Source organism: Artemia franciscana, unplaced genomic scaffold, assembly GCF_032884065.1.
Source record: "Artemia franciscana unplaced genomic scaffold, ASM3288406v1 Scaffold_1006, whole genome shotgun sequence".
NCBI classification, from domain to species: domain Eukaryota; kingdom Metazoa; phylum Arthropoda; class Branchiopoda; order Anostraca; family Artemiidae; genus Artemia; species Artemia franciscana.
The window spans coordinates 162,949-185,005 of record NW_027062721.1 but is presented as its reverse complement, the minus strand read 5'-3'; the positions used below and the strand labels follow the sequence as shown (position 1 = coordinate 185,005).

Sequence of the window (22,057 nt, the reverse complement as noted above, 5' to 3'; positions counted from 1 at the left end):
TTTTTAATAATAGCAATGGATAGAATCAAAATTGGAAATAAAGAAAACTGACAGGAGATTGAAATTCTAGAAATCTATCAAATTCTTAGGGTGAAGACGGGGGGGGGGCAAAATCTTCTAATATTAAGATTTATACAACTTAGCAAAGAGACAGTGAAAAAATTCAACACCTGGGCCAGCTTACCATTTTGTTGGCTGCTAGTGGTGGTTGCCAACTAAGTCTAACTTCTGAAGAAGAAAGCACTACAGCTCAAAGCTCACGAGGCTCACGGTAGGGACTGCTTCACCAACATAAATGGTCTGCGGAGAAGAGGGAGGACCAGACCCTTGACTATTAAATGGAATAACGGCAATTTCGTAGTTCTTATCACGAACAAGGTCTTGGAGTACAATCTGGTTTCCCTGCAAAATAGAAAAATTAAGGCTACTCAAAATCCATCTTATCGTCACTCTGGTGCCAAACGCCAAATTATTTCTCGGCAAAAAAATTGCAAAATTAAATTGCTTATATTTGATGATTAAATATTTGACTAGTAATCAACAGTTTTAAAAATTATTTCTTGGGGAAGGGGGCTGAGGGGTGTGACAATCTCCTCTCATAAAAACGATTCATTTTTTGTCGTTTTGAGCTCGATCTATTTTCTGTCTATTTTTATTTTGAGAACTTAAGCTTTTTATTTATTTATGTTGGCTTCTATATTGGTAAGAAATTTGGTAATAACAAATTGATTGGTTTCGTTTGCGGCATTCACCAATCATTTATTTTTTTTGTTTCTTTCTGTTCTTTTTTTTTGCTTCTATCTGGTTTCAAATTCAACATATTAAGCTAATTAAAAATTAAATACCTCGAGCTGTTATTGAACAACATATCAAAGCTGCACATTCTAGGTTGACGCAAAAACTATCTTTTTTTTTTTCGTATCGTGTCAGTTTTCTCACTTTCTTAACAAAGAAATTAAGCTCCGGTAATTGTTTGTTTTTCTAGAACTGAATTATTATTATGATGTAAAAAGGACGAGATGATTGCGAAAATGGAGTCAAATTTGGTGTACGGTATATAAAAAAAATTCATAACCATCTACATGAGATTTTTACGCTTCTCGTCATCGTGACCACCTTTTTCTTTACGCTGGTTTCATTACCTAATGCACCGGCCTAAAAAAAAGTGATTGCAAGATGTTTATTATAACATGAAAAATATTAGAAGTGAGAAATCTTATATGACACTAGTTTTCAGCAGCCGACATTTAAAACCCTCTTAGAATAAACTATTAACAACACATTGACTAATCTTCACAACTGATGAACTTATCAACTTCATGAACATTTGAAAGACAGAATCAAACTACGGCTAGTATTCATAAAACTTATTCTTTTGGTTCAGATATCTAAGCTTAGATGTTCTCCTCATCGTTATCGCTTTTGATTCTTGGAGAGTTAGAAAATGCTGTCCCTTTTGCACGTTTTACACGCTGCAGTGCGAGATAAGCCGTTTTTAAAGCAGCTACGTCTCATTGTACTAATTTCCAGTTGACAGAAGCACTCCACAATTTTTAGAAGCAGACGAGGGGCTGGTGGGACGTCAGTAGTCAATGGAAACAAGAAGTCACCTTTTTTTTCCAACCCCATTCCTCGGCCTTTAAGTTCAGAAGCAGGATATTCACTCCATACCTGAATTTGGTAGAAAACTCTGTGACTGTGGAATTTAGCTGCATCAAAAGTTGGTGGTAACTGTTCTGGGTGGACAAACGTTTTAGCAGTAGTCACCTTATTCTTAAAAACTTCCCTGTGGAGTTCATTAAGAGTCATATATAATGAGCAGAATGTCTGCTCCAGGAACCCTTACTTCCTCCTTTGAAGCTGACTTCCATGAAAACTGCAGCTGATGTAAGAAAATTGGCATCTGCCAATAGCTTCTTGAGAGCAAGGCCTTTTACCACACTGTAGATCCGTGAAGCAAAGTCAAAGTCTACGATGGCGTTAGGGAAAAGACTCAGATGGCATGTCTCCTGGCCCAGCTTCTTTTTCAATTTGTGAACATCCCAAACTTGGGGAGCTTTTTTCAACTTTGGCTCAAGTCCAAAGAATAGTTTAATGCTTGATAGATAACCATGATGACACAATAGAACCAAAAAATCAGTATCATCTCCAATGACGACAGTGTCGTCATTGGAGAATCAACCTTCCGGAAGAATCAACAGCAGCTTGCAAAATTGGGACATCTGCATCACCTGGTGCCTGGACGACGAAGAGGTCCTTTGATCGGACAAGAACTCATCCTTTTTTACCTTCAGCTGCATATCTGCTGTGAAAATCTCACGGCCGATTATACGGCTTCTCTTTGATTGTGCCACAGCCCCGCCATCGTAGCCGTCGAACACAAAGGTGGCAGATGGATACTTTTGTGTCAATTAAGAAGTATAATGGTCAAGGATTTCGGAGTATCGTTCGTTTTTCACCGATGGAATTCTATGCAGAAGAGTTCCACCGTCGATGATATATCGAGTCCTTTTGGTAAGAGGATTAGAGCGTTCGTAACTGCCTGAGTTATAACTCTGGCTTGTTCGGAGACCGGAGCATGCAAGAACTGTCAAAAACTGCCAGGTAGGAACACAGTTCGCGTTGAAAGTACTCAGATTCTGTGACACTGATCCCCTTTGCTAGCGTGATGAACCTCTGAAAAAGAGAGTGGGGTCCAGTCTTTTGGAAGGCAACTGGCCCCTGTCTTACGCCCACCCAAAGTTATCTGATCAAAATTTTGAGATAGCTATTTCGTTCAGTATAGTTTAAAGATCAAATAAATGTCTTTAGGAGTAAAATGACCCCCCACAGTCCGTGGGAAGATACCTGTAAGTTATGAAAATTGCCCATTCTTTACGTACAGTATTTGTTATTGGGAATTAAACATAAATTTTTCAGGGGGAGGGGGGTGAATATTCCAGCGAAAATTTTACACTCTATTTGACAGAAATCCAATGCGAAATTCTTTTAATTTTCTTACATTCTCCGTGCCAACTCAATTTTGAATGTGGAGATGTTTCGGAGGAACTATCCAGGCCTATTTTCCACAAGTTTTTATTTCCGGAAAAGAAATTTTATGGCAGAGAGCATTTCCGGAGGGATCGAGAAGCCGACTAAGATTAAAGTCTTTTTCAAATTAAAGTATTCTAGGGATGATTTTTCAGACTGAGTCGTTCGCAGGAAATTTTAAGGGGAGGGGGATTTTCAGCGAGGGTGGAACTGTCTGGAGGGAACTTGATGGTAGGGGAGTGTACTTTACGTTGGATGAAATTACCCCAGAGGAGTTCCTGTGAGAGGGGGGAGGGGTATATTTTATGGAAGATGAGCCAGTTTTGCCTGCATTATTTGAAAAAGAACAGAAGTTAAATAAATAAAAGTTTTTTTAAACTGAAAGTTTAAGCAACATTAAAACTCAAAACCAACAGAAATTATTCCGTATATAAATGATTGCCCCCTCCTCAATACCGTGTTCTTTATGCAAAAGTTTGACTGTTTGTCCCAATTTTTTAAGAACGGCTACTGAAACACAGGGGCCGTTCAATTAAAGCAGACAACTTTTTTTTAGAAATGCTAACAGCTTTAGCGTAAAGAGCAAGGCATTGAGGAGGGGAAAACCCTTCATATATGGAAAAATTTCTGTTCGTTTTGAGTGGTAATGTTGCTCTCTACTTTCAGTTAAAAAAGTCATTTTTTTTTATTCTAGAAAAAAACTCAAATTTTTCTCCTTCGAACCAATAGCCAAAGCCAAAGCCTCAAGCGGGTAGAATAACAAAAATAAAAAGATTAATGCCAAAAAATGACATGATCTCCTACTAACTTTATTCGTCTTATTGGCGTTCTTTCTCAAAATAATCAATCGTTATTACCATTATTCGCCAAAAAAGACAAACCACAACAGCAACTAAAACGGGGCTCGAAACATGTATTACTATGACTATGTCAACGAATTTCGCACCGAACAATGAATGAAGTGATTCAAGACTTACTTTTGAGCCATATATTTCCTCTCTCTGTATATTTGAGAGGCCCGAGAATTCCGAAACAAGTCTATAATGTATTTGATATCCACCAGTCCTGGAATCGCCATTAAATGCTTCCTCATCTAAGGGGCTCCAATCCACTCGAACGGCCGTCGTTGTGATTGGTACAATCTTTACATTCGACACACCCACACTCGGAGCTGGTAAAAATAAGAATAAAAATAAATAATTGAAGGTTATTCAAGGCTAAACTAAGAAGGTCAATCTTGTGCGTAAACACACCCAAGCAATACAGCTTATCAAAACTAAGGGCACTTTTGTCAATATTTGGATGAAGAAAGAAAAGACAATGTATTTTTCTAAATATAGAAGGGGGAGAGGCAATTCGTTTTTTATTCATTTTTTCAAGAAAACACAAAAAAATAGGTTTCAAAGTCTAGGGGGTGACAAAATAGAGGACCCTCCCCTAGTTGAAGGCCCTGATCATTGCCTATCAAAACCTACTGAAAACTAGAACATCATGCTAGTGATAGTGTCAAGCATTAAATGAAAAGAAAGGATTGTATACAAGCAACAACATCAGCAATCGGGCAGCCGTTGATCTGTTTTTACATTTGATTACAGTGCGGGTAGGCCCAAGTTTGGACTTGACAAAAGCAGAAATAAAAATTGATAAATGGCATGACCATATAAAAATAGGAGCAAAAAAGGTATTAAAACGACACGAAAAAAAACAGAAGAGACTGATATAGAAGAAATACTAAATTTTATAGCAAAAATTAAAAGGTGTGAATTTTATGCTTCTTGTCCTACACTTTAGTGTTCAACTTTTCTGATAACTCAACTTCACCCATCCCCTTCTTTTTTTCTCATATTGTTTTTTTCTCGTATTATTAAAGATATGCGAAAATAAAAATATAAGAGACTGATACAGAAGAAATACTAAATTTTATAGCAAAAATTAAAAGGTGTAAATTTTATACTTCTTGTCCTACTCTTTAGTGGTTCAACTTTTCTGATAACTCAACTTCACCTTTCCCCTTCTTTTTTTCTCATATTGTTTTTTTTCTCGTATTATTAAAACGATACGAGAAGAAAAATATAAGGGACTGATATAGAAGAAATACTAAATTTTATAGCAAAAATTAAAAGGTGTAAGTTTTATGCCTCTTGTCCTACTCCCTTAGAAAGTCAACTTTTCTGATAGCTCAACTTCACCCTCCCCTTCTTTTTTTCTTATTGTTTTATGCGATCCAAAACAAACTCCCTTATGAATTTTTGCTTTTGTCTATTTGGCATGTTTTACTTCATGTCATTACGTTGCGTAGCAGCCTTTATAATCTAGTAATCTAAAACTAGCTTTTTTAAAATCACTCTCTTTTTAAGAATACATTTAAAGAATAACAATAAAATATAAATTTTCACAAAATTACAACTAATTCAGAAAATAAAGACGGTTACTAATTCAGGTAATAGTTATTGTAAATATTAATTGCTAATGTTAATACTAATTACAAATTACAAAATTACTAATTCAGAAAAGAATTGTCCAACCAAACCCATTGTTACGATTGATATAAATAGTTACTCTTCAACATACAATTCCAGGAGGTGATAGCATTCATTTCTCAAAACCCATTCATTTCAATTAAAAAAAATTGGGTTAACATCTTTCGGAAGAAAAGATACTAAGTTTGTATCTTTTTCTAAGATTTTCTAAGCTTGTAAAGTGTTTTTACCTAATCTCCACCATTTCTAGAGATATCGGTTTCTCCAATAGGTTTTCCCCAAGATTCAAAAGTTTTTTCCAAGTTATTAGACTCAACCCTTTAGAAAATAAGAAAAAGTATAATCTGGTGCAAAGAGTGAGGGTGAATTGCCTCCCTTTCTGTACTTTTAGTTCTATTCACTCCAGCTTTATTTACTCGGAAGTGATCAATTCCTTTTTTTGAACTTAATGATCAGTGCTGTTGAAGTAACCTTACTAGCCGTTTTTTAGCTTTAAGTCGCTCGTACCAAAGGGATAGTTTGACATATGTTTTGCTTTTTGAATTTATGGAAACAGGAGTCGATTTTTGCAAGCGTGCATTCAATTGCTAAAAGGGATTTTTCTTATCAGATAGGTACTACATATATCCTATTGGCTAAGCATTAATTAAACACTAAAAGGACTTCTAAATCCTTTCAAAATATTGTTAGCTTTAACGTTAACTAAACAGATATTATTGACAGCATTGTCACCAGGGTCAGTTGTGCTACAATTACCAAAATTTGCGTGCTACGAAGTAATTTTTCATGTTACACTATCAAAAACAATTACACACATGGCTCATTTAATATTTTTACACTGGACAGATCCCATGTAAGTTTTTTTAATTCGGGTCTTCTCGAAGCCCCTAACCAATTTTTTGCCTATCATGACCATTGACCTTGGCCGAACATTAAAAAACTGTTTTATATATATATATATATATATATATATATATATATATATATATATATATATATATATATATATATATATATATATATATATATATATATATATATATATATATATATATATATACATATATATATATATATATATATATATATACATATATAGGGGAGAGGTGGGTACAGTGGCGCAGTCTGCTACAGTGGTGCACTTGATCCCACTCCCACCTGTAATTAGATTATATTCTAAAAAAATACGCACTAGGAGGGCAGTCACATGGTCTATGATCGTCAGCCATTTTCAGTTTTTTGGGGCGATTGCAGTTTTTGAGGTATGTGATTAAGTGCTTTGAAAAATAAAATCTTGGACAAATAGAAAATATTTTTTGACTTTGCTAAGGTTTGTAGGCTACAAATAGTGTGGAATACTGGCGAATATTATTTCATCTGGAAGCTCCAACATTTCTAAACATAGTGCAGCCATCTGTTTGTCTCTCGGTCATTATTTCAAATTTTGGTTCACAAAATGAATAAAAGAGGGCATTTCGGCTACGGTGGCGCATTTTGGTGGAGGGTATAGTGACACACCCCAAATTTTTTTAAATTCATATAACTTCACGCGGTAGGTAGCCTATATGATAGTTTTGACTTCTACTACTACTACTACAAACTCGTCGCAGCCTTAAGCCGCCTGAGACCGATACACTGGCGAACACTTCTTCTCCATACCACCCTGTTTAAGGCTTTTGCCCCCAAAGATTTTGGGTAATTTCTTATGATCTTGTCCCAGTCTAACGTGGGAAATCCTGCCCCCCCCTTCAGACCGCTAAGTAGAACTAATCTAGGAATTCGATCGCCCAGGTTAGGCTAGGGTTCTAGGTTAAGCTCGGTTCAGGTTAGGCTACAAGTTCTAGAAGTTCAGTAACAAAGGCTACATCCCCCAAACATTAAATATTGGTCTTTTGCAGAATGCCTAATGAAGCAGAGCCTATGAAGCTTGCCGTGCACGCGGTACTGGAATTGAAGCTTTCACAACGGGCTGCTGCCAAAAAAAAATACAAGATCCCAGAGACAACACTCCGTCGATATGTAAATAAGGCTCACAACGCGTCAGACGATAAAAAGATGGCTTTAAAATTTGAGCCGAATTACCAAGTCCGTCAAGTGTTAACTGATGAACTTGAACAGCAACTTCACGATTATTTGATAAAGGCATGCAAAATGCACCATGGTTTGACACGGCTCCATGTCCGCCAATTCGCTTTCGAAATTGCAAAGATGAACCAATTGAAGGTGCCATCAACATGGCATGAGAAAAAGATGACGGGGAAAGACTGGTATTACAGTTACATGAAACGCTTCCCAGACCTGTCTATCCGCAAAGCGGAGGGAACAAGCTTGGCCAGAGCCACGGCATTCAACAGAACAACTGTAAACGAGTTTTATGACAACTTGGAGACTATTATGAATAAGTTTAAGTTTCAGCCTAGTGATATTTATAACTTAGATGAGACGGGGGCAACAACAGTGCAGAGACCACCAAATGTGATAGCACCCAAGGGGCACAAACAGGTGGGCCAAGTGACTTCTGCTGAGCGAGGCGAACTGACCACAGTCTGCTGCACCATCAATGCTCAAGGTAATTTCTTGCCACCTTACTTCGTCTTCCCAAGGAAAAGATTTGGCTCCCAGTTGATGAATGGTGCACCACCAGGCAGTGGCGGTAGCGGTTCTGCCAAAGGATGGATGACATCTGACATCTTCCTGCTTGTCTTCGAACACGTTGTGAAACATGCCCGCTGTACAAAAGAGAGACCCATATTGCTGATAGAAGACAACCACTCTTCTCATGTGTCGATCCAGGCCATTCAGTACTGCAAAGATAACGGGATAGTGGTTCTGACTTTGCCACCCCACACCAGCGGAAAGCTACAGCCACTGGACAGAACAGTCTACAAATCATTTAAAAACTACTACAACATCGCCTGCAATGACTGGATGGTCAACAACCCCGGACAGACAATTGGCATCTCTATCATCACTCAACTTGTTGGAAAGGCCTTCCAACTCTCCTTCACACAGAAAAACATAGTCAGTGGCTTTGCTGCTACTATGATTTTTCCCTTCAACTGCCTACTTTACACAGACGACGATTTTCTCGCATCAGCTGTGATCGACAGACCAGACCCTAATCCCAGCGCAGCTCCAGAGGCCGAAGAAGTCGAGCAAGAATTGAATAGTCACAACGAAGCGGGTCCAAGCTCTGCCTCCCCAAGTGCTGCCTCCCCTACCGCCGTTACACCCGAAGCTGTAAGGCCCTACCCAAGAGCGCCCCCCAGGAAGCTTCCAGAAGGAGCTCGAAAGAGGAAGAAAACCATCATTGCCACGGATACCCCAGTGAAAGATGCTTTAGAGAAAGAATTCATGGAAAGGGAGGCAAAGAAAAAGGCGAAGACTTCTAAGATTAACCCCAAGACAAAGAAAGCCGTTGTCCAAAAGCCAATAAGAGCACTGCCCTAAGAAAAAGGGCAGTGCTCTTGGATAATTTGCTAAATTTGACCGCAATTTCAAGAGAAACAGTCATGTAAAGACCCTGTTTTCTGATTCTTAGTCAGATGATGACTTTGGTGACTCTGCTACAAAAGGCAATAGTAGCTGTGATAGTGATGAAAGCCTCCACTGTGGCTTTGAAGACCAAAACTATTCTTTGTGTGACGATGAAGTCTGTGTTGGAGATTATGTTCTTGTTTGCGAGGGGGAGATCAAAAAGAACAAAATTTACTCCGTGGGCGAAGTCCTCTCTGAGTCCAGCTTTGACATTGAGCTCATGTATATTAAGAGAATGGTTCCTTTCTACAAGTTCATCAGGACCAGTGAATATTACACTTTCAGCAAGTCGAGTGTCGAAATGAAGCTACCTGCTCCGAATATTTCTGGTGGCACAGAAAGATAGGCGGAGCAACTGGTCTTCCCCATTGACCTGACTGCTTACAATATTAACTATTGTGCCTTCTTCTTTTATTTTCAGTTCATTATTTTTTATTTTCTTACTCAATATACGAAGTATTCATCTTTTAGGTATTTTCAGTTCATTATTTTGTACTTCCTTACTCATTAAACGAAGTATTCATCTTAGCAGTTTGATTGCGCCGCTGTTCCAGATTGGTGCGCCACTGTTCCAGATGGGGTGCGCCATAGTTCCCGCCTAGTCGGCAACAATGGCGCAAAAAGTGGCTGTCAGAAAACATGACTCCATCAAAAACTGGTTCAGGAAGAAGTGTGAAATAAATCACCAGTGTAGAATAATAAACTGCCTGCACAACAGTTTAAAAATCGTCCAAAAATGTTAATATTTGCCAAAGTTACGATGCTTTGACCTGAAAGTGCGCCACTGTACCCACCTCTCCATATATATATATATATATATATATATATATATATATATATATATATATATATATATATATATATATATATATATATATATATATATATATATATATATATATATATATATATATATATATATATATATATATATGTGTATATATATATATATATATATATATATATATATATATATATATATATATATATATATATATATATATAAATATATATATATATATATATATATATATATATATATATATATATATAATATATATATATATATATATATATATATATATATATATATATATATATATATATATAAATATATATATATCTATATATATCTATATATATATATATATATATATATATATATATATATATATATATATATATATATATATATATATATATATATATATATATATATATATATATATATATATTGCCTGCTTGCTTTAAAATTTACGGAATCGGACTCAACCAAAAAAAGCAGTCAAGAACTAAATGAGAAAGTCAACATTAAATTTAATGAAACCTCCGGTTTGATTCGGTTGGTGCCCTACAATAAAGTGATGCCATTAAAAGGGTGTTATTTTGCAGGAAACAGGAAATTTTTTGATCTTGGCTTAAATATTTTTTGGTGAAACCATACCTCTACTCCCTCAACCTCATAGTAAGGTCTTTGTGAAATGCTTCCTCTAAAGGTAACTCACCAGGGATAATGAAAATGTTAGACCAGCCAATGAATTATTTATGATTCTATGTTTAGGAAAGGTAATTAATTACCTAATAATAATCGAGAAAATTACCGAGTATCTATTCAAATTACGAGAAGCTCGTCTCACTGAAATTTATTTAGAACAGGAAGATTCTTGCAAAGCTTTACGCAGTGGTTGCTCTCCCTCACCTGCTTTATGCATCTCCGCTATGGGACTGGTTCACGCAAACTGACAGACTAAACCTCCGATCTGTCTACTCCGAATACCTCAAGTTTCTGCTTTGATACCCGTTCTACGAGAGAAACACATTTGTTCTAAGATCTCGAAATTTGGTAGACCCAATTATCGGTGAGCCGTCTACTGAAACAAGCGCAGAAACCAAGCGTTGTTAACACTGTTCAAGTTTCTGCCTCTACGTCTGATCTACGAGTGCGACTGAAGAAGTGACTTCTTAATTTTGTTCTTTTATGCTAAGTGTTCTTGTTTTTCCTTTTTGTTTTACTCCGCTTTTCTCTTTTTATTTGTATTAGCAGGCAAACATAAAAGTATTATTATCATTATTATATATCTTACAGCGGATGAATCTATGCCGTTTTCATTTGGGATTTTTTTAAACCACAAGCCAATCCTTTGCCCCTCCCCAAAACGAAAAAAAATAATATTTATATCAATCTTGACCAAAAATTAAAACCCAGTTCTTACATGGACTGTGCCTCCTCCCCCCCCCCAAAGAGAAAATTAGCCAGGTTTTTAAAATGCAGCAAATTTTCACTTAGCAAAGTGCATCTGGTTCCGAAAATCATTAGTAATGCTATATAAGCGAAAAAGGTAAAGAAACAATCGGGCTCAAAAGTGGAAACCAAGGAGTCTTAAAAAAGGGAGTCTTAAAAAGTCATAACTGTACTTTTACAAAGTTAGTATTTAAATTTATTTCCTAAGCAAATGAATTGTCAATATGCAGGAATAGTAACATAAACAATCCTCTGAGGAAAAAAAATTGTCTTGATACTCCGGTGATATTGAGAATACAGGCCATTTTTTTTCAGGTTCAGGTTAGTTTATTTTCTATCCCACATGCACAACAAACTTAATATATAATCATCTGGCGGAGTGACAAGTTCGTGTTCCAACGATAAAAAAAAATAATAAAGAAATAAATGGATTGAAATAAGTGGATCTTCAATCCAAATGAAAGATTTGACAAACAAAAATAAATATGAAAGAAATCAGTAAACGTAATGTTTATTACTCAGCATGTCACAGCGGACACCCCACCCAAAGATGCATAAAAAACATTCTCAGCCAGCAATGGGAAAAGAAGAGTGGGCCAAGAAACCCTTGATAAATAAGACGAAAACAACATTTAATTAATAACTATTTTTGATGTAGGGAGACAATAGAAAATTAACTAGGGACATATATTCTTAGGTAATTTAGAACTAGAGGGTTATACTGTTTGTATACCCAAGATAATTTTTAAGAACTACATTATGTGAACTATCATTTACTTTTATGTGATTTAGTAGACTGTAAGTAACACTATCTTTACTTAAAATCACTATATTTACTTAATGGCTCCTGCACGAACGAATCGTCCAGACGAGTCTTTACCGAGAGTGGGGAGACACATACGTAGCGGCCCCCTTGAGGGAAGATTGGAGGCTACTCACTGACGCCCCGTCTGCCTCTGGAGCCACTGGATCAGGTTAGATGGTACATTATTAAATTCAAGGCAAAGATTATAAAAATAAAAGTTACCAGCAGGGAGGGTTCTGACAATTTCAGACACTGCTCCAGCCAGAGGGCTCAATGTCGTTAGTCGCCTGAATCCTAAACTGATACTCAATAAATGGTTTCAGATCACGAACTGTGCAACTGGAAACAGTTGGGTCAGCACGGCTAGGAATTTCTTTCCAAGGCCCATCCACACCCTCCCTATGCTGAACTGTATAATATCTCAAAGGAGCAAATCCGTCTCTGCCAGGGGTCCAACTAAACGTTATCTGGGTTGCTTGTATCTGCGATCTGCTGACAAGAGGACGGGACGGTGGTTGTGGATTTTCTCTATTATTAGTTGTGTATACAGGAACACGTGCTGGTTCTCCCCAGCCTAAGCTTGTTTTGGCAACAATTTCAAACATATACAATTGCTCTGGCTCTAAGTTCATTGCTCGGTATGTCCTCTCAATTGGTGAGAAATCTTTAGTCTGATTCCACCCTTTCTGTCCATCTAAATGATGCGAAATACGGTAGCCTAGCACTTCCCCGTTTGGCTCAGAGGGCTCATCCCATAATATACGAGCATTCGTTAAAGAGACATCAGGGAAAGTGACATTGGACGGTGGACCTGGAACATCTTCGAGAGTGGCTACCACAACGGGAGGTAGAGAAAGGGCCCCATCACCAATCCGAGTATAAGCTAAAACTTGGACTAAATATTTAGTAAATTTATTAAGCTCAATCAGGGTTGCCATGAACGTGTCATTGGCTGGGACTATTTTCATTTTGGACGGTACACCACTTGCGATGTAGGTAATTTTGTAGCCTTCAATGATTCCGCATCTTTGAGAGTTTGGTACTTCACCCCATCGTACAACAACTGTAGTGGACGAGGTAGCATTGGCCGTAACATCAACAGGACCAGATTTGGGAACTGAAAAAGAAAAAAAAACATTCCTTACCTATTCACTTTGAATTAACTTTTAATCAACCCTATTAACCATGCCTCTTGAATCAATTTTAAGCTGAGATTATTTCCATACTAAGGATGAAAAAAGTATATAAGAATTATACCGTAATAGACATCAACATGGCCAGATTTAGGCCTGGCAGGTTCATTTAGGCCTGGCAAACATTCCTTACCTATTCAATTTGAATTAACTTTTAATCAACCCTATTAACCATGCCTCTTGAATCAATTTTAAGTTGAGATTATTTTCATATTAAGCACGACACAAATATAGGAATTTTACCATAATAGACATCAACAGGGTCAGATTTAAGAGTAGAAAAAAAATTATATTTCATACTCGACCTTTTGAACTAAATTTAAGCGGTTATTATTTTCACAGCATCAACGAAAAAACAAAGAAAATGTTCCCTTAATATATTGTTTCAAAGTAACTTAGTCATTTGCAATATTATCTCTTTCATTTTTCATAAAAAATGTATATTAGTTTCATTGAAAGTCGTCTTCTTCCTTAAAGTACCAAAAACAGAGAAAATGAAATCTGCTTGTTTAAATTGGTTAAGGAGAAACTTTCAAAACCATACATATTTTAAAAAATTAGGCAAGATCGGGATTCGACTTTATGTAAAAGGCCTCCATAAGTAATTTTGCCACGTTTGATAGTAGCGAACGTCAAACTCATCAAGAAGAGAGAAAACGAGTGAAAAATAAGCAAAAAATAAGCTAAAATCATTTGACACCAAACCGTATAAAAAGGGGTTGTTGTCTTTGGGAAGGTGGCAGCACCCATGGAAATCCGCTACTGCCCTGAAAACTTCATAATTTTGAAATAACCAAAGGAAAAATCTTATAAAATTGCCGCTGTCATGTATGAATAGAACATATATTTTGCGTTTTGTTATAGTAACTGAGTACATTCAAAATAGTAACTGTGTTTATTCGAAAGGGTCCGTCAAGGCCGCCTACAAGAGGGGGAGGGTAGGGGGTCTGAAACCCCCCCCCTCCGAAATGTTTGTCCGATTCGTAAAAATGTACCACCCTCCGGGGATTACACCCCACAAAATATCTCCGCGGAAAATACCCCCTCCACCATGGAAAATAAGGCTTTCCAACTTTGAGAATTTTATTTCGAGTTTTTTTTTATTTTCCTTAGGGGGAAGGAACTTCGGTCCTTGTGTATTATACACCATTTACTCAAGTTTACGCTGTGTAAAACTCGAGATTATCCCGGTTTCTTCGTTAGCTTCTTTCAGCTTAGCACGAGACAAGACAAAGGCAAGTGACAAAATAGATGGTAAATATATAATATAATATATTTACACATTGGGGGGGGGATAAATTATTTTTACAGTTTGAAGTCAGAAAATAATTCTTACTTCATTTTATGCAGGATAATTGTACCAAACACATTTTGCATGCAGACCCTCTTTACTTTAACCCCCCCCCCCAATGTGCAAATATATAGCCCAAATTTGTTTCAAAAGTAACGAAGAAACTAACGAAGAAACCGGTTTGTTCTCGAGTTTTATATATCGTAAACTTGAGTGAATGGCGCATAATACACAAGTACTGGAATTTTTCATGGAGAGAGAGCCAGAATTCCCAACATTATTATTTAAAAAAGATCAGGAATATCATTTTTGAAAACAAGTTTTTTTTTAAATGAAAGTAAGGGGCAACATCATAACTTAAAACGAACAGAAATTATTACGTATATGAAAGGAGTTTCCCCTTCCACAGCACCTTGCTCTTTAGTTTTGATTCTTTGTCCCAATTCTTTAAGGACGATTCCGTTCTTTAATTCCTGAAATGTTTAATTAGAACAATAAACTCTGTTTTAACATTCTATAAAAAACTTTAACGTAAAGAGTGAGGTCTTGATGAGGAGGCAACCCCTTTCGTATACGTAATTTACACATAGTATTTGTTAATGGGAAACAGGTTATTTAAAGAAAAGTAGAGAACCTCATTAAACCTAAAATGAGCAGAAATAAAGTCAAATATTCTTCAAAGTAAAAACTATAGAGTCCAATAGAAAAAAAAATGATATAACATATTTTTTTCTATGAAAACGAATAACCAACAGAAATTAAAATATATAACCTAGTCAAAATCAAAATGAACAAAAATTAAAACGAGTATGGCTGACAACACCCATGTCTTCTCAAGACCATAACATAATTTGCACTTTCTTAAAAAAAAAGAAGAAAAAAACCGTATATTGTCAGTTTGACATACATATATAGGGTGGGATTACTGAGTATTTTTAATAAAAATAAAACTTTTCTTTACTTTTATTACTTTTCGTTACTTTCTATATAAAAAAAAACTTGTTCCGTATGTTTCCCATTAACAAATACTATCTGTAAGTAACTAAATATAAAAAAAAACAACGAGTTTTTCAACTGAAACTAAGGAGCAACCTCAAACCTAAAAACGAACAGAAATTATTACGTATATGAAACGGGTCGCCTCCTCCTCAACACTTCGCTCTTTGCGCTAAAGTTTTTTTTTTTAGATTCCTAGAACCAGGCTTACTGTTGTAATTAAACGATTATTATGTTTCAGGAATCGTTCTTATAGAATTGGGACAAAAAATCAAAACTTCAGTGTAAAGAGCAAGGTCTTGTGGAAGGGGTAACTCCTTTCATATACGTAGTAATTTCTGTTCGTTTTAGGTTTTGATGTTGCTCCTTACTTTTAGTAGAAAAATAATGTTGTTTTAAATTTAATTTCGTTCGTTTTTAAATAATTTCGGGAAATCCGGCTCTCTCTCCATGAAAAATTCCGGTACATGTGTATTATACGCCACTCACTCAAGTTTACGATGTGTAAAACTCGAGAACAAACCGTTAATTTCTTCGTTACGTTAGAAACAAATTTGGGCTATATATTTGCACATTGGGGGGGGAGGTGTAAAGTATAGCGGGTCTGCATATAAAATGTACTAGGTACAATTATTCTGCATATTATTAAGTAAGAATTGTTTTCTGACTTCAAACTGTCCAAATACTTTACCCCCCTTATGTGCAAATATATACCCCAAATTATATATTTCCCATCTATTCTGTCACTTGTCTTTGTCATGTCTCGCACTAAGCTGGAAGACACTAACGAAGAGCCGATTTGTCCTCGAGTTTTATACAGCGTAAACTTGAGTGAGTGGCGTCTAACATAAGTACCGAAATTCCTTCTCCCTACGGAAAAAAAACTAATTCAAATAAAATTTTCAAGTAGAAAGCTTCAGTTTTCACAGGAGGTATTTTCCGGGGGGTATTTTCTAGGGGTGTAATTGCTGGTGGGGGGGGGGGGGGTAAACGCCGGCCACCGGTTTGAACAATAGATGTTCACAAAATTATAACCTATACTTGCAGAGCGGGTCTTCAAGTATACTATTTTGAATAAATGAATAAATTCACTAAATTGTAAAGAAATTACAAAATAGACAATGTATGTTAATATAGTTTCGTTTAGTTTTTTGTTTTATTATACATTTTCATACATGTATGGATCGAGGGAAAACATACGCATATTTTGGTGTTCTTGGTACTTTAAAAGAAAACGCTCCACGTGACCAGTTTAAACAGTCAGATTCTAAATTCACTGCCATTGGTACATATTACAATAACGCCATATTATTTAGATAATAAATATATGATACCCTCATTGAAAGTCGTCTACTTCCTTAAAAAAAACTAATTTCACTTCTTTGAATTACAATTAGATAATAAGAGAAAGCTAAGAATACTAATTATTATCCTTGACTTTCTATTTTGAGCCTGTTTAATAGCTTTTCAGCCTTTAGCCCCACTCAATAACATTTCAGTACTTAATTAAAGCGGTTCCGACAAAGTCTGTTCCTTGGAAATTGTCAACAGGTACTAATTTGAGAGCCTTGAGGAACTGAATTGAACACTTATTGCATTCAAGGGGGATGAGAAGATTCCTGGCTTTCTTTGAGTTTAAGTAGTCGAGAATTAAGCGAAACGATTTGAATTTTCCTTATTTCCGTTTATAAATAAGTCTGCCATGCATGGCCAAGCATGAAAAAATTAATACATTTTTTAGAGAAAAAAAAAACAAGGAAAAGAAAAAAAAATTGTAAAAAAGAAAAAACCAAGGATAATTAAAAAATTTTGTAAAGAAGAAAGAAACGAGGATAATTAAAAAAAAAAATTGAAGAGAAGAAAAATTTTGATGATCAATTTTTTTTTTTTAAGAAGATAAGATAAAACGAAGACAGTAAATTTCCTTGTTTTCCTCGTTAAAGAATTCTCAAAGATTATCCTCGTTAGCGTTCTTTACAAAATTTTGTCATTCTATTTGTGTTTTGGTACTTCTGACCCCCCCCCCCCCACTTTCGCCACCTTTGTAGTCTGATTTAATAATATTTCAGAGCTGAATTAAAGCCGTTCCGACATAGTCTGTTCGGAAATTGTCAACAGATATTAATTTTAGAGCCTCGAGAAATTGACATGTACACTTAATGCATCTAAGGGATATGCGAAAATCCTTGGCTTTCTTTGAGTTTAAGTAGTCGTGAAGTAAGTAAAAATATTTAAATTTTCCTTATTTCCGTTTTTAAATAATGTCTAAGACGACACTGGCTGAGCATGAAAAGCTGGAAAAAATTGTAAAGAAAATTAATAAAGATAAGAAACAATTACGTAAACAAGAAATAAACAAGGACATTAGAAAAAAAAATTGTAAAAAAACGAGGATAATTAAAAAATTTAATAAAGACGAAAAAATGAGGATAATAGAAAAAAATTAACAACAAAAAACAAGGATAATTAAAAAACAATGAAAAGACGGAAAACGAGGATAATTAGAAGAGTTTATAAAGAAGAAAAACGAGGATAATTCTAATATTTATTAAAGAAGATAAAATGAGGACAGTAAATTTCCACATGTTACCCGTTAAAAAAATCCTTAAGGATTATCTTTGTTTTTTTGTTCTTTACAATTTTTTTCTTATTTTATTTGGTTTGTTAATTTTGACCCCCCCCCCAAACTTTTGGTGCTTTTCAGTGTTTAATTAAAGCCGTTCCGACATAGCCTGTTTGGAAATTGTCAACAGGTATTAATTTCAGGGCCTCGAGAAACTAACTTGTACACTTAATGCACCTAAGGGATGTGGGGAGATTCTTGGCTTTCTTTGAGTTTAAGTAGTAGTGAAGTACGCAAAAAGATTTAAACTGAGCATGAAAAGCTGGAAAAAATTGTAAAGAAAAAAAAACACAAAATTGTAAACAAGGGAAATTAAAAAACATTGAAAAGACGGAAAACGAGGATAATTAAAAAATAATTTCCACGTTTTAGCCGTTAAAAAATCCTCAAGGATTATCTTCGTTTTTTGTTCTTTTAAAATTATATAGAAAATGAAAGAAATTATCGGAAAATAATCAGACGCTCATACCTACAGAGCCTTACGGCCTACCAAAGCATAAATAACAATTAATTTTTGATTATTTTCAATAAACTAATATCTATATCCAATTACTTCTGAAACCAAGAGAGGAAATAATAAATGTAAAAAAAGAATCAAACAGGAGAAAAAACAAGGATTTCATCACTCATTAGCATAATATGAAGACGAAAATCAAGCAAATATTTCGACAAGGACCTCCGCCAAGTCGTCCTCAGTACTAAAAAAAGAGAAAACAAAAAAAGATTTTGTTGTCGTTGTTTTTCTTTTTTCTTTGTTTTTTTTCTTTTTTTTATTACTATAACCAATCTAATACTTCTCTAATTTATATTACACTATACTTATTTACTATACTTATATACTATACTTATTTATATTACACTATTCGTTAATTTATATTATATTAGTATACTATACTAATACAATACTATAAAAATTTAACTAATAACTAATATCAAATATTAAAAAAAGAAACTTACCTGACTCTCTAGTTCGTTCAAGAGCTGGTGGGCTAAAAGAAGAAGCCCCGACGTCATTATATGCCTGAACTTTTATTTCGTATAGGATGAACTCTGCGAGGTTGTCAATAATGTGAGAATTTGACGTCTGATCATTGACCAATACCCATCCAGGTTTGACAAAGTCGACATCATAGGGTCGGTAGCTGATGTTGTAACCACTTGCCACTCCGTACCATTCGACCTGTTGCAACGGCTGAAATACGACAATAGTTCAAATCGAATTCGTTTACGTTTTTCAAGTGTTTAACATAAAATATCAATAGGGGGATATCCTGCTTGTCTATGGAATAGTTTAATACTGTGTAGCAGTTATTTGAATTTATAAGAACACGTTGAGCAAAACAGCTTAACGCCAAACAGGTCCCCAACCACGCATTGCACCCCGGCCGAGGGCTGAGAATCAGGAGATCGGCACCTGCGCTACGCGAACCCTAATCGGTTTGCATGCGAAAGTTTGCTTTGTTTGCTTTGTTTGCTTGCTCCAAACAGGTCAACAGGCCAAACAAAAAGTGATGGCCACAAAAATACAATGTATAGATTTATAGCCTATTTAGATCCATCTTTATACTCTCTGACAGGAATGCAATAATAAACAATGTTTACCTAAAAATTCACAAAAATGGTGAGAAAATTTAAACCATACAACAAAACAATTGCTTTTTTGCTAGCACTAAAAAATGTAGCTCTTTAATGTAGACAGATCCTTACACCAGGGGCGTTAATTCGTCAAAATCCTGGGGGGAGGGGTAGAGTAGGAGCCAATTTTCCCATATCAATTGAAAATGACCAAGTGAAAAATGAAAAATGAGCTATACAGTAGCATAAAGGCAAAGACATACTAGGGAAAACTTATCTGTTTCTGAGGATGCTTGAATTATGTAGGCCTAAGTTTTGAATTTTTTTGAGGCACTTAATTACAGCTAGGGGGGGGGCAGTTGCCCCACCTGCCCTATAACAAATTATGCCCCAGCCTCACACAACTATTTAAATTAATATTGTACAATGAGTTAGATTACCAATCTAGACTAGGTAATTATAGATTATTGTAGATAGTTGTAGACTGTTACAGTGTTTCACTTTCTCAATTTGTTCATTTATTAAATAAAAAAAAAAATATTTTTTTTAAACTGAAATTAAGGAGAGGCATTAAAACAAAACGAACAGATAATATTTCGTATATGAAAAGGGCTGTTCCCTCCTCAACGCCTCACTATTTACGCTAACGTTTGACTCTTTGTTATAGCTCTACTTTTAAAACAATAGCGTAAAGAACGAGGCGTTTAAGAGGGGACAGCCCCTTTCATATATGGAATAATTTCTGTTCATTTTAAGTTTTATCCTTACTTTCACTTAAAAAAAACTTTGTTTTTTTTCTTCAATTTCTGAATGTATCGCAAATAATGCTGGTTCGAATTTGCCTCACCGTATATGAAAAATTAAAACAAAATTTGCAAATTAATTTTGGCAGATTTATTCCGTATATGAAGGTTCCCCCTCCTCAATACTTTGCTTTTTACGCTAATGCTATTACCACTTTTAAGAAATCTTCCTATTTTAATTAAACGGCCCCCGTGTTTCAGTAGACGCTAATAAAAATTAAGACAAACAGTCAAAATTTAGCGTAAAGAACAAGGTATTGAGGAGGAGGCAATCCTTCATATATGGAATAGTTTCTGTTCCTTTTTACAATAATGCAGGTAAATCTGGCTCACCCTCTCTGAAATACACCCCCTCACGGAAAACTCCTCCGTGGAATCTTTATCCAACTTAAAGTGCCCCCCCCCCCTGTTAAAGTCCCTCCAGACAGTTCCATCCTAGCTGAAAAAAATGCTGTAAAATTGCTTGCGGACGATTCAGCCTTAAAAATTCTCCTTAGCATTCTTTCATTTGAATAAGACTTTAATCACTAATCGGTTTCTTGATCACTCCAGAAATGCCCCCTTTTGTGGAAATTAATTCCAGGAAATCAAAACACGCGGTAAAAGGCCCCTGGATAATTCCCCTGGAACATCTCCACATGAAAAATTTGGCAAAGTGAATGTAAGACAATTAAAAAGAATTTTGCATTAGTAATTCTGTCGAATCCCTTCGTGCAGTATTTCCCGTGGAATATTCAACCCCCAGAAATTTTTCTCCCCAATGCAGATCTCCATATAGAAATCCACCTCCCCTCCAAAAAAAAATTTGTCTGTATACTTTCCAATAACAAGTTCCATGTGTAAACAATGGGTGAATTTCATAACTTGCAGGCCTCTCCTCACTTACTGTGGGGGAGGGGCGGACATTTTACACCTAAAGACCTAATTAGTTGATCTGTCAACTATACTGAACAAAATAGCTATCTCAAATTGTATCAGATAATTTTGGGGAAAATGGGCGTTGAAGAGGGCCCAGTTGCCCTCCAATCTTTTTGGTCATTTAAAAAAGACACTAGAACTTTTAATTTCCGTTCGAATGCTTCCTCTCCCGATCTTCTAGGACCATTATTTAGATACAATCACCCCTGAAAAAAAATTAACATACATCCGTGATCTGTCTTCTGGCAAAAATAGGAAAATTCTACATTTTTTGCAGATGGGAGCTTGAAACTTCTAAAATAGGGTTCTCTGGTACGCTGAGTCTGATTGTGTGATTTTCATTAAGATTTCTTTAATTTTAGAGATTGTTTCCCCTTATTTCAAAAATCAGGCAAATATCCTCAGTTTCGTAACTTTTGATGGGTAACATTAAACTTGATGAATCTTTTATATTTGGAATCTTCATGATAAGTTAAATTTTTTTGCTGGTTCTTCAGTAATAAAATAGTAAGAAGCAAATTGTTGATTCTTTACTAAGACTGTAAAACAGTCTATTTCTTTTAT

The 22,057-nt window shown here is 35.5% G+C and overlaps 1 protein-coding gene across 1 annotated transcript in view; it reads right to left on the bottom strand.

The window, feature by feature from the left end:
* Positions 1-22,057, bottom strand: part of LOC136042275 (protein sidekick-like) — a gene marked incomplete at its 3' end in the record, with an annotated part of 118,354 nt that overhangs the window by 5,500 nt on the left and 90,797 nt on the right. Inside the window, 7 exon segments of the mRNA XM_065727228.1 lie at positions 185-199; positions 202-270; positions 273-402; positions 4,008-4,201; positions 12,317-12,345; positions 12,347-13,211; positions 19,155-19,389. Coding sequence (XP_065583300.1) covers positions 185-199; positions 202-270; positions 273-402; positions 4,008-4,201; positions 12,317-12,345; positions 12,347-13,211; positions 19,155-19,389 — 1,537 coding nt within the window.